The 12,232-nt window shown below is 42.2% G+C and overlaps 1 protein-coding gene across 1 annotated transcript in view; it reads left to right on the forward strand.

Annotated features, from left to right (window-relative positions):
• The window catches only part of PGM2L1 (phosphoglucomutase 2 like 1), a 39,838-nt gene that overhangs the window by 14,766 nt on the left and 12,840 nt on the right, over positions 1–12,232 (forward strand). Inside the window, exons 3-8 of the mRNA XM_058186058.1 lie at positions 1,874–1,980; positions 3,240–3,324; positions 5,089–5,172; positions 5,765–5,958; positions 9,193–9,382; positions 9,510–9,607. Coding sequence (XP_058042041.1) covers positions 1,874–1,980; positions 3,240–3,324; positions 5,089–5,172; positions 5,765–5,958; positions 9,193–9,382; positions 9,510–9,607 — 758 coding nt within the window. The remainder of the gene's footprint in view (positions 1–1,873; positions 1,981–3,239; positions 3,325–5,088; positions 5,173–5,764; positions 5,959–9,192; positions 9,383–9,509; positions 9,608–12,232) is intronic.

Genomic DNA, 12,232 nt, shown 5'->3' on the forward strand with positions numbered 1-12,232 from the left:
TATACATTTTACTTATGCGTTTTTAACTAGGTTTTTTTTTTGTTTAATCCATGTTGCAGCCAGTCCTAAGAAAAGGACTATGCAATGCAGACTTACTGAGCAATCAGCTAACTGTGGTAAAGATCCAGGCACCAGGTCTCCTGAGTGGGATTTGTGCTGACCGAAGTACCAGGCACTAAATCAGCATTCCTCCAAATAGCCCTTTTGAGCCTCTGTTGGATTTGTGCTGATTCAGAGATACCATCTGGGTTGCATAATTTGAACCCCCACAACATGATTAATTTGGGAGAAATTTTTTTAAAAAAACCAATCCACAAATATGAGTGTATTTATAGACTGCACCTATGCAGAATACAGTCAAGTGAAATAAAAACAATACAAGGGTGTCAGGTATGTGGAAGGTAAACTAAAATTTCTCCCTGGGAAAATTACAAGTTAGAATGTGAAGTCTGCTTGCCTGACTTTGGGGCCCCCAAAATAGAGAATTATGTACACCTGAGTGCTTCAATCCTTTATCCTAGAGTAGCACAGTTTCTTCTGTTTGTCATGCAGGGCATTTTAAGATTATGCTGTCATGCAGTCCTATGTCAGCTTAATAAACTATAGGAGGTTAGAGTGTTTGTTTGGCTCATGTGATCGATCTTCATCTCACTTCATTTCTTCATGTCCTTCCCTTCCTATCTTCTTCCTACCCTCCCTAAAATTTTGCTTATCCAGAAAATAAGTGGCAGGCCTGAAGATCCAACGAAAACGATGGCTTCCAGGCCTGACAATAAGCTGAAAACAAGTTAAGATTTTAACTGACTAGTTTTGAACCTGACAGTGGCCCAGATACCAAATGGAAAGCTTTTTGGCATTGTTGTAGTTAGCTGTTGTGTGGAGAAAGAGGCTGCTGATATACTGATCTACTTATCTTAAATAGAATTATCTGAATTAGTACACTGTCTTTAGCCTGGAATGGCATGTTTGTTTTGGAAATCTTTATTGTATGGGGATATAATGAACCGTTTATACATAGGATAAATTATTTACCATTCAGCAAATATTGTCCATTGTGAAGTTTGCTTTAGCAGTTACCTCCACCTATTGGCACTTGGCAAAAGCAACTGACCGAGTGTAGTTCTTTTTGCTTTTCTTGCAAAGTGATCCAGGGATCAGTAGCTTCAGATAGTAGCTGCTCCAAGAGTCTCATCATAGGAGACCTTGGGCCGTGTCAGACATCATGTAAATAAGAATTACTCCTTATCATTTAGAAGAAAAACACTTCTACATATATATTCAAATGGAACTACCACGTTCTTGGACTGAATCCAAGAGTGATGCCTTCTGGTCTAAGCAATAGAGCAGGGATGTCAAACTGGATTTCTTCGAGGGCCAGATCAGCATTGTAGTTCTCTGCTGGCCGGCCAGGGAGGGGAGGAAGACAGGACGGATGCCTCCTGCAGCACCCTGCTGGCCAAAACGGGGGCACGGGGTGTCGCAGCCCCCCACCCCCCGTTTATGGTATGGACGGCCTGCAGCACTTTGCTGCCCCCCCAAAAAAACCCCTCCGCGTGGCTGCGCACATCCCCCCATGCCCTGTTTTTGCCTGCAAAATTCTTCAGGCCAGGCCAAAAACGGGGCATGGCCATGTGCGCCCCCCCCCCGGTTGCCCTGTTTTGCTTGCCAGAGGCACTGCGGGCCGGTCCTTTGCTATATCCAGGCCAACCCACAGGCCAGATTTAAGCACCCCATGGGCTGGATCTGGCCTGCGGGCCTTGAGTTTGACAGCCCTGCAATAGAGCATGATCTCAATAAACGTAACCTCCCATTAACTTTCCTGCCCAGCTAAACGATACTGTATTTTCCTTCTCTCTCTTTTCCTTTCCTGCAGGGGATGTACAAATACCTTGGGCAAAGTTTTTCCGACTTCAAGCAACGGGGTTTTGTGGTAGGATATGACACGCGAGGCCAGGTGACCAGCATGTGCAGCAGCTTCAGGTATGGACTTGGTCCAGATTTAAAAGTCTAGAAGTAAAGAATGGCTCCATTTCTCTTGCAGAGGCCAGTATTAATAGTTTGGAGTGAAGAGCAAATCTGGGGAAAAAAACCAATTTTTTTTCCTGCAAATAAACACCAGTAATAACTGTTAATTACGGTAATGCTTTACATAGACCTGACTGGCTTCAGATCTTCATTCTCTCTCAAGGGTTCAGAGAAATCTGGATAGTTTCGGGTGCCACGTAACAGAAACTGTAGATCTAGATCTAAATCTTTTGTTGCAGACAAAACATTTATCCAGAACTGAATTATAAATATTAGCCTTTCACCATGGGTACAGTTATCATACATTCTCCTGCAGAATTTGCTATTGATCCTATTGAATTAATCTGGAATCCAACAGGTGCACAGGGCCTAAACGTGTTTTTTGAAATCATTTTGTAATATGGAAAGCATTTGGATTTGGGCATGAAGCTGATTCAGAAGAGGAATTGTGTTTCTGTGCTCAGCACTTTAGGGTTCCAGAACAGACATGTGCCTTAGTCAGCACTGTGTAGTCATTTGTGCTGTAGAGAAGGATGGCACTTTTTTTATGGCTCCGACTCGGGTTTTTTTAAACTCCTAGAGAGGGCCTGGATATTCCCTGCAGTATTCTAGGCAAGATTTCAGGATTGGTTTTGGCCGTTGCCTTCTTTTTAGGGCTGAGAAAGAGGAACTGGCCAGGGTAGGTGGCTTCATGCCTAAAGTAGGACTAGAACTCCTGGTCACCCAGCTGGCTTTCGTGCCTAAGGTGGAACTAGAATTCACTGAGTTACCCAGCCGCTTTCATGCATAAAATGGGACTAGAATTCAAATTCTCCTGGTGATTGGACCAAAGTCACCTAGCTGGCTTTCATGGCTAAGGTGGGACTGGAACTCGCAATCTCCTGATAAGTGAAGTCACCCAGCTGCCTTCCATGAATAAGGTTGGGACTAGAATTCACTGTGTCCTGGTGATTTGATCAAAATCACCCAGCCGAGTTTCATGCCTAAGGCAGGATTAGAACTTGGGATCTCTCGGCACCTAGCCTGATGTCTTAACTGCAACACCAAATTATTTCTCATGGCAAAAATTAGGAAAGCGTAATGCAATATAAAAGAAATTGCTGAGTGTTTTGCAGCTCCTATGATAGCATGTTGTCAGTCTTGCCCGTGGCTGATTTTATTTGCTCCCTGAGAAGCTATTTATTTCCTGCATTTTAATTTCTTGTTTTCCACAGACTTGCCAGGCTCACAGCAGCAGTCCTGCTTGCAAAGGGAGTTCCTGTTTACTTGTTCTCAAGATACGTCCCCACACCTTTTGTGGTAAGTGGCTATTTTTTAAAATTGTGACTGAGCTTCACGGAGTGGATGGGTACCTCTGCTGTAAAAGGCTCTTGAATTTGGTGGCACTGCGGTTTGAATCAAGCTGGCCATCTCAACCACCATATCTAGAAATGAAACAGGGTTAGTGCTGGGCGCCCCCTGTGATAACTGAAGATTTCCCTTAATCTACAGGCAATAGCATCTCCTCATCCTTCCTTAAAATTGCAGTGACAGTCCTCGATTTACAACCAAAACTGAGCCCAGAATGCTGCTTGTAGGTCGTGCCAATCTTTATTAAGCGGGTCCCCATGTGAACACGCCTGATTTTACAACCTTTTTGGGGTCATTAAGCGTGATTAAATGAACACTACAATCATTAAACGAATGCCATGGTCATTAAGCAAACTCATTTGTTTCCTGCAAAAGACCTTGTAAATCACAGTTGCGTGACCGTGTTGTGTTGCAAACAGCTATATAAAGGGCAGCTAGCTGCCAAGCACCCAAAATGCAATTGCATGGAGAGTGGCAGCTGTCAGAATTTTGAAACCGGGTTGTAAGTAACTCCCGGGAGGTCAGTTGTAACTTGAAACAGTTACTAAGCTGTCGTAAGCGGTCATAAGTCAATAGCTTGGTGTTAAAAAATGGATATATCTTGCCATTTCCACTTCCTTCTCCACTTTGTGTTTCATGATTAACTACTATTTTTTGAATCAAGTGATTTCCCAAAATGTGAAAATTCAACTGCTAAACTATAATTCCAAGAGTTACATATTATTAGCTCAACATGCAGTTCCTATTGCCTGTCTTGACGGCAACCTGTAGGTGTGATGAAACAAAGACAATTTCAGAGACAATTTGAAAGGTTGTCCTTGACTTAACAACAGTTCGTTTAGTGACCACTTGTAATTACGGCTACAAAGAAAAAAAGTGACATGACTGTTTTTCAGTTAAGGTCATTGCAGCATTCCATGGTCACATGATGCAACTTCAGTCACTTGGCAAGTGACTCACATTTATGTCGGTTGCAGGGTCCCAGGGTCAGGTGAACCCCTTTTGTGACCTTCTGACAAGCCAAGTTAATGGGGGAAGCCAGATTCACTTAACAACCGTGTTGCTAACTTAACAACTACAGTGATTCACTTAACAGCTGCTGTAAAATGAGGCAAAACTCACTTCACAACTGCCTTGCTTTGCAAAAGAAATTTTGGGCTTAATTGTGGTCATAAGACAAGGACTACCTGTACTGGCAACTTATTATTCCTGGTTATATCTGTGAGCTGTCCTTTTCAGACCAGTTCTGCAGGTTGACAATCCTGCACAATTTAAACCTCTCCTTCCTCAGAGTGATAGAATTTGGAGAGTAGCTTTTCTAAAACTGAACAGCGGCTAGGCATCTATGGAACATTTTTATCCCTTTGGTGTAGGCAAAGAACACGTTTGTAGATCTGGACATGCTGTTTTAACATAACAACTGTGCTAAGTTATCTCTTTAGGCACCTGCCATTTAAAAAGGCTTATTTTATTTTCCTTACTTTAAGTAAAAAATTTTTTTTTAAAAAAATGGCTTACCTCCAAGGCTCCAATTTTTTTTTCCCTGTAGCAGTTATACAGGTGCTGAAAGTACTTTGGTGTTCCTTCTAGAGACTAAGCCAGGGTGATTTTGGTCAACCGCATGTGATTTTGGACAGTTCATAGCTGTAATCCAGGATCTCTGAAGGAATGGTGGTTTAGAAATATTAAATATAAATAAATTTTGTTTTGCAGCCGTATGCGGTCCAACAGCTCAGAGCTGTCGCGGGGGTGATGATTACAGCTTCTCACAACCGGAAAGAAGACAATGGCTACAAGGTAGGTCAGCAAACTTTGTAGGTGCCTGATTTGACTAATTGGTTTGCAACTTTTCCTCCTCTCTCCCTAAGTCAGTGATGGTGAATCTTTTGAGCGGGGTGTGTCAAAAGTTTGGAGAATGAGGGGTCCTTGGTGCTCTCAGCAAACACAGAGCCCTCCCACGTGACCTCCCACAGCCTTCAAAAATTACACATGAACAGGCTTTGTTTCTGAGAATAGTTGTTGTTAGTTGTTGTAAATTGTAAAATGAGGGCTACCGGTTAGATTTAGATTTAGATTAGATTTAGATTTATTAGATTTTTATACCGCCCTTCTCCTGAAGGACTCGGCGGTTCACAGCCAGAATAAAACAATAATTATGTGCACAATAAAACAATAGTTAAAAAACTTATTGAATATAAGGCCAAAATTAAAAACCATTTAAAACCATAAAAACCCCATAAAATTTACATCCAAATATTAAAAGCTACTTTAAAAGATGTTAAAATATTAAAAGATGTTGTAACTTATAAGTCGAGGACTACTTTGTGTACCTCTGCCCACAACCTTGGCTGTTAAATGAATTCCTCCCTTTGGCAAACTCTGACTGCAGGTCTACTGGGAAAACGGCGCTCAGATCACATCCCCGCACGATAAAGAGATCCTGAAATGCATCGAAGAATGCGTGGAGCCGTGGAACGACTCCTGGAACGAAAACCTGGTGGACTGCAGCCCCCTCACTCAAGACCCCTTGCAGAAAATCTCTGCAAGCTACATGGAGGACCTGAAAAAGATCTGCTACCACCGGTAAGAAACCCGACCCGATCCGTGGGTGCTCCTGCTGTAAGCACAGTTCCCACGTTTTGAAGAGGAGAAACGTAACGTCCGGAAAAGGAAAGTGCGTTTACCTGTGGAAGGAGTCGACACCCAAGATTAGATAATATTTTAAGTAATGGATAAAACTGCTAATTCAGTAACAGAATTTACATTTCCAACAACCAACCTCTCTGTATGGTTTGATGACAAATGAGATGACTCTGTTTCTGTTTTCCTTGAAGTCACCCGTAAAATGGGTGGAGCCAGTGTTCCTGGGAAACTGCCTTCCTCTTTTTTTTATTAATGGCATTTTTAACCCGCCTTGATTAGTTTTATGAATAACTTAAGTGTCAAATATACCCAATACTCCTTACTTATATTTTTCGCCCAACAACCCTGTGAGGTGGGTTGTGTGTGTGTGTGGGGGGGAGAGACAGAGACAGAGACACAGAGAGACTGGCTGAAAGTCACCCATCTGGCTTCCGTGCCTAAGATGGGATTGGCCCACATCTTGCCTAAGGTGGGCTACGGCTCACCATCTTCTCACCATTGGCCCATCTTTGGGCCAATCATCATCTCCTGGTGATTAGCCCAAAGTCACCCAGTCAACTTCCACGTTAAGGTAGGACGAGAAGTCATCACCTCTTGGTGATTGGGCTACTTCTTGCCTAAGGCGGGACTAGAACTCACCGTCTCTTGTTTTCTAAGCTGGTGCCTTCATCACTAGGCCAAACTGGGCTCTTTTTTTCTTGTTATTGTGTTATAAATGATAGATTGGTCCTTACTCATCAGGGTTATTTATTCCCAATTAGCAAGCTACTTGATTCAGTAATCACATGTGAACCACGAGGCATATGAGAGACTGTGTAACCCAAAGTCAGCAATCTAGAATTGAATGCGGACTGGGTTTCAATCTAGCATGTTCAACAAAGCTGACCAGGCAGAAACAATCTGCCCCTATAAAGAACTAACTTTGCCTGCTACTAAAATATTTATCTCAGCCCACTTCTCCACATTAAAAGCATTTGCAGTGGTTTTGGGGAAAGGGAGGTGGCAGTCCTGTCTATATCCAGTGAGGGTTTCCAAAGAATTTCACAATCATCATCTTTTATTAGCCCATAGCCCTCCCTCTCTAGTAGAGTCCCATGGAGCAAAGGCAGCATTCATAAAGTTGGCAACTTCAAGACATAAAGACTTCAATTCCCAGAATTCCCCAGCCAACATTGCCTCCCCCCCAAACACGTGATTGAAAAAGCATCTTTATTTTATTCATTTATTTATTTATTAGTTTGTCAAACATGTACAGATAGCAGGTATAAATATAAACATAGACATCAACAAAAGAAATGAATACATATACACGGGGACAGTAGAACAGGAACGGTAGGCACGCTAGTGCGCTTATGCATAACCCCTTTACAGACCTCTTAGGAATGGTTAGGGTGAGGTCCACGGTAGACAGTTTAAGGTTGAAGCTGTGAGGGTTAGAGGATGTAACAATGGATTCGGGTAGGGCATTCCAGGCATTGACCACTCTGTTGCTGAAGTCGTATTTTCTGCAATCAAGTTCGCAGCGGTTTACCTTGAGTTTTTATCAATTGTTTGCCTGTGTATTATTGAGGTTGAAGCTGAAGAAGTTGTTGACAGGCAAAACATTGTAGCAGACAATTTTGTGTACTGTGCTTAGATCATACTGCAGGCGGCACAGTTCCAGATTGTCCGAGCCCAAAATTTCAAGCCTGGTGGCATAAGGGATTCTATTGTGAATAGGGGAGTGGACTACTCTTCTTGTGAAGTACTTCTGGACTGGCTCAATTGTATTAATGTCTGATATGCAGTGTGGATTCCAGGCAGATGAGCTGTATTCGAGAACTGGTCTGGCAAAGGTTTTGTATAGCCTAGTTAGCAATAAATACAATGTTACAGGAGAAGAAGTTTTGCAAAATTAGGTTAACAACTCTTAATGCTTTTTTTTTTTTGGCAATGCTGTTACAGTGAGCTCTGGGGCTTAGATTGTTTGAGATGATCTAGGTGCTTGATAGAGTGAGGGTTGTCTATAAGGTTGTTTCTGCCCAATTTGTGTTTGGTGTTCTGATTTTTATTGCCAATGTGTAGGACAGAGCCTTTATTAGTCAAGATTTGGAGTTGCTAATTGTATGACCATTCAGACACATGGTCAAGGTCGCTATGTAAGATAGCGCTATTGTCAGTGGTGTTGAATAATTTTATGTCATCAGCAGAGAGGACGCAGCTGCTTTTAATATGATTGCATAGATCGTTGATGTAAAGCAGAAAGAATGTGGAGGGTGATGAAGTGGTTTATAGTTGATTCCATGACTTTACAGGTGAATGTAATCTTGGAATGTAACAGGAGTAAATCAGTGTTTCTCAAATTTGGCAACTTTAAGAAAGGTGGGCCTCAACTCCTGGAATTTCCCAGCTACCATGTGTGGACTTCAACTCCCAGAACACTGACTGGGGAATTCTGGGAATAGACATGTTGAGATTGAAAAACACTGTGGTTAGCAATAAATAATGATGAAAAATCTGTGTGTGCTTCAAAATTTAAAACTACAGGTATTCCTTGACTTACAATCACAACTGAGCCCAAAATTTCTGTTTCTAAGCAAAACATTTGTTAAGGGAGTTTTGCCCCGTTTTACGACCTTTCTTGCCAAGTTGTTGAGTGAATCGCTGCTGCTCTTAAATTAGCGACACAGTTGTTAAATGAATCTGGCTTTCCCATTGACTTGATTTGTCAGAAGGTCCCAAAAGGGGATCACATGACCCCAGGATGCTTCAACCGTCATAAATACGAAGCAGCTGCCAAAAGTCGGAATTTGTGTCATGGGATCACAGGGATGCTGCAGCAGTCGTAACTGTGAAAAACGGCCTTAGTCAATTTTTTTCAGTGCCGTTGTAACTTCGAACAATCCCTACATGAATGGTTGTAAGTCGAAGACCTCTTGTAGGGTAGCCCCTGTGAAGAAGAGAGCATGGTTGCCTTCAAATTGCAGCCTGCAATTCTGCAGCCAAACCAGAAGGAAATCCGCTTCTCCGCGGCTCTGCCATTGGCCCCGTTTCATGTAAATTCTCCCCTCTGGATAGCCCTGCCTGCCTGCACCAGAGGGGATTGTCTGTAACTCGGGTGTAGGCTGAGGGTGAAGGGTGGTTCGAAGCACTTGCTGCCCTTTTAACCTTCCTTCTTGCTCTTTTCCATTACAGAGAGCTGAACGCAAAGACCCCCTTGAAGTTTGTGCACACGTCTTTCCATGGGGTGGGACACGACTACGTGCAGCTGGCTTTCCAGGCCTTTGGCTTCCAGCCCCCCATTCCAGTCCCCGAACAAAAAGATCCGGATCCTGATTTTTCCACGGTCAAATGTCCCAATCCCGAAGAAGGAGAATCGGTGTTGGTAGGTGTTTGCCTCTGTGGTGCTTCTGCGGGCCACAGGAAGGGAGTGGTTGTCTTCTCCAAGTCGATCGGCTGGGATCAACACTCCGATCGGCTCTTTTGAATAGTGACCATGAATGTTTTTCCAGGAATTGTCTTTGCGGCTGGCGGAGAAAGAGGGAGCGCGAGTGGTCGTGGCTACGGATCCTGATGCAGACAGGCTAGCGGTGGCCGAACAACAGGAAAAGTGAGTGGCTGGAGGTTCCTGTGGCTTGGCCTTGCCATAACTCCCTCTTCTGAACCAATCCCCCAGGAGAAGCTGGCTGGGCTGCTCTCCATGAGCCTGTGTGAAGTACCCTTTATTCATTTAATTTCTATGCTGCCCATCTCACTATCCAGAGTGACTTTTGGGCATCTTATAGTGGCAAATAAATGTTATAATCAATCAGTCAAATATAGGTAGTCCTTGACTTCGACCTCAACCATTGGTTTAGTGACTGTTTTAAGTTACAACATCACTGAAAAAAATGACTTATGAACGTTTTCACACTTAAGACGCTTGGAAACTGGCTCATATTTTTATGACAGTTGCAGTGTCCCGAGGTCATGTGATCACCTTTCATGACCTTCAGACCTGCAAAATCAATGGGGAAGCCAGATTCGCTGAATGACTTCATGATTCACTTAACAACTGTGGCAAGAAAGGTCATAAAATGGGGCAAATCTCACTTAACTGTCTCACTTAGCAACAGAAATTTTGGGCTGAATTGTTGTCATAAGAGAAGAACTGCCTGTACTAAGAACCTTTAACAATTTTAATGACTGGCAGAGTGCAGTATTTTCCACACGCATCCTATGTTCAAAGATTTTACATCTTAACAAAAAGAATCAATGTAAATTTTAGGATTTTTTTCTCCCAGTTCTGATTCTGCATATACATTTGGAGAGTTTCGAAAGCTGCCTGCCCCCAAATATCTTTATCCAGTTCTTAAAATGTTCATTGTTAAAAATACTGTAGGAGCTTTAAAATTCTTTAATTAATCTTATGAATTTGAGTTTTCTTATTTCCAGTTTGATGAGGCTAATTCTGTGTGATCTTGGGAACTGTGGCCCCTTTATGTGGAATTCTAAGCATGGCCGGCTCAGGAATTCTGGGAGTTGAAGTCCACAAGTCATAAAAGGGCCATCCTTCCTCGCCCTTGTCCCAGGGGAAAGAACTGTGAACTCAACATTGCTATTTAGACCTTAGTGTACAAAGGTTTTTAGATGTCTATACTCCAAATTTTATACAGATTATGTATTATAGCAATAGCATTTAGGCTTATATACCACCCCATAATGCTTTACAGCATTCTCTGGGCAGTTTACATTGTAAGCATTATTTGCATCTTGCCCCCAACAATCTGGGTCCTCATTTTACCAACCTTGGAAGGATGGAAGGCTAAATCAACTTTGAGCTAGTCAGGATCAAACTCCTGGCTGTGGGCAGAGTTCTCTTGCAATACTGCATTCTAACCACTGCGCCGCCAGGGCGCCCTTTTCCAATATTTATTCCCCAGTATCTGATTAATAACAGAATAACAGAGTTAGAAGGTCCCTTGGAGGTCTTCTAGTCCAACTCCTTGGTCAAGCAGGAGACCCTATACCATTTCAGTCAAATGGCAGTCTAGTCTTTTCTTGAAAACCTTCAGTGTTGGAGCATTCATAACTTCTGGGGGCAAGTTGTTCCATTGATTAATTGTTCCCACTATCAGGAAATTTCTCCTTAGTTCTAGGTTGCTTATCTCTTTGATCAGTTTCCATCTGTTACCTCTGGTCCTGCCTTCAGGTGCTTTGGAGAATAGAAATTAAAACTTTAATGATTGTTTTGTAATCTAATTATTTTATTATAAATATCCAGATAAATTTGGATTGGCAACATGATTGTCAGTACTGCAGGCTTGTTTGAGCTTTGTCAAACAAGCTATATATCCCATGATGCTTATTTACATCTAATACTGATGATAAAAATCACGCTGGCTGGCCGAAGAAACAAAACCAGACAGGTTTTATGGCTCAATGCAGGTGGAATCAGAACAACTATTGTTCCAGCTCTTCATTTTTCAAACATTTCTTTGTTCGTTAAGTCCTATTTCTGCACTTACATGTTCTTTGTTGCGTATACCTTGTTCTGACTATTCTTAATCTCATTTCCAATAATAACATCCTGGAATTTGCTGTGATCACATTTTGGACCCATTTCTACAAGAGTTTTATTTATACAAGAGTGCTTGTTTTTATTAAGCTCTCCAAATTCTTAGTGATCTTTTAAGAATTGTTAGTTGCCCTTTATTGTGCATTAGACAAGTGTCAAGAGCCCTCCTAGCCTATAAAGTAACTTCTTAACGTTTGTCCCAGAATGGTTGTGTTCATAAAGTTTCTTAAACGAGGTGAAGTAATGTTGGTGCACAACATGCTAAGCCTGGTTAACTTTAACCCTGTTTGTTGTTTCATGACATGTTATGCAGAGCTCACTTGAGAAATTGTTATCTGTGGCTCCATAAAATGGGTTAATTTAGAACAGGTGGCCCTCAACATACAACCATTTTTTCAAAATTACAGTGACACTGAAAAAAATGATTTGCAACCGGTCCTTGTACTTGCAACTGTCACCCAAGGTCATGTGATCAAAGTTCGGCACTTAACTCGGTCACATGCTTGCTTTGTGCAATACGCAAACTCAATGAAAGCTGAATTCGCTTAGTGACCGTGTGATTCACTTAATGCCTGCAGTGATTCCCTTAACAATTGTGTCAGAAAAAGTCATAATATCAGGCGCAGCTCACTTAACCACCTTGTTAATAGATTAGAATAGAATTCTTTATTGGCCAAG

This window comes from Ahaetulla prasina, chromosome 5 (genome assembly GCF_028640845.1).
Source record: "Ahaetulla prasina isolate Xishuangbanna chromosome 5, ASM2864084v1, whole genome shotgun sequence".
Classification (NCBI taxonomy): domain Eukaryota; kingdom Metazoa; phylum Chordata; class Lepidosauria; order Squamata; family Colubridae; genus Ahaetulla; species Ahaetulla prasina.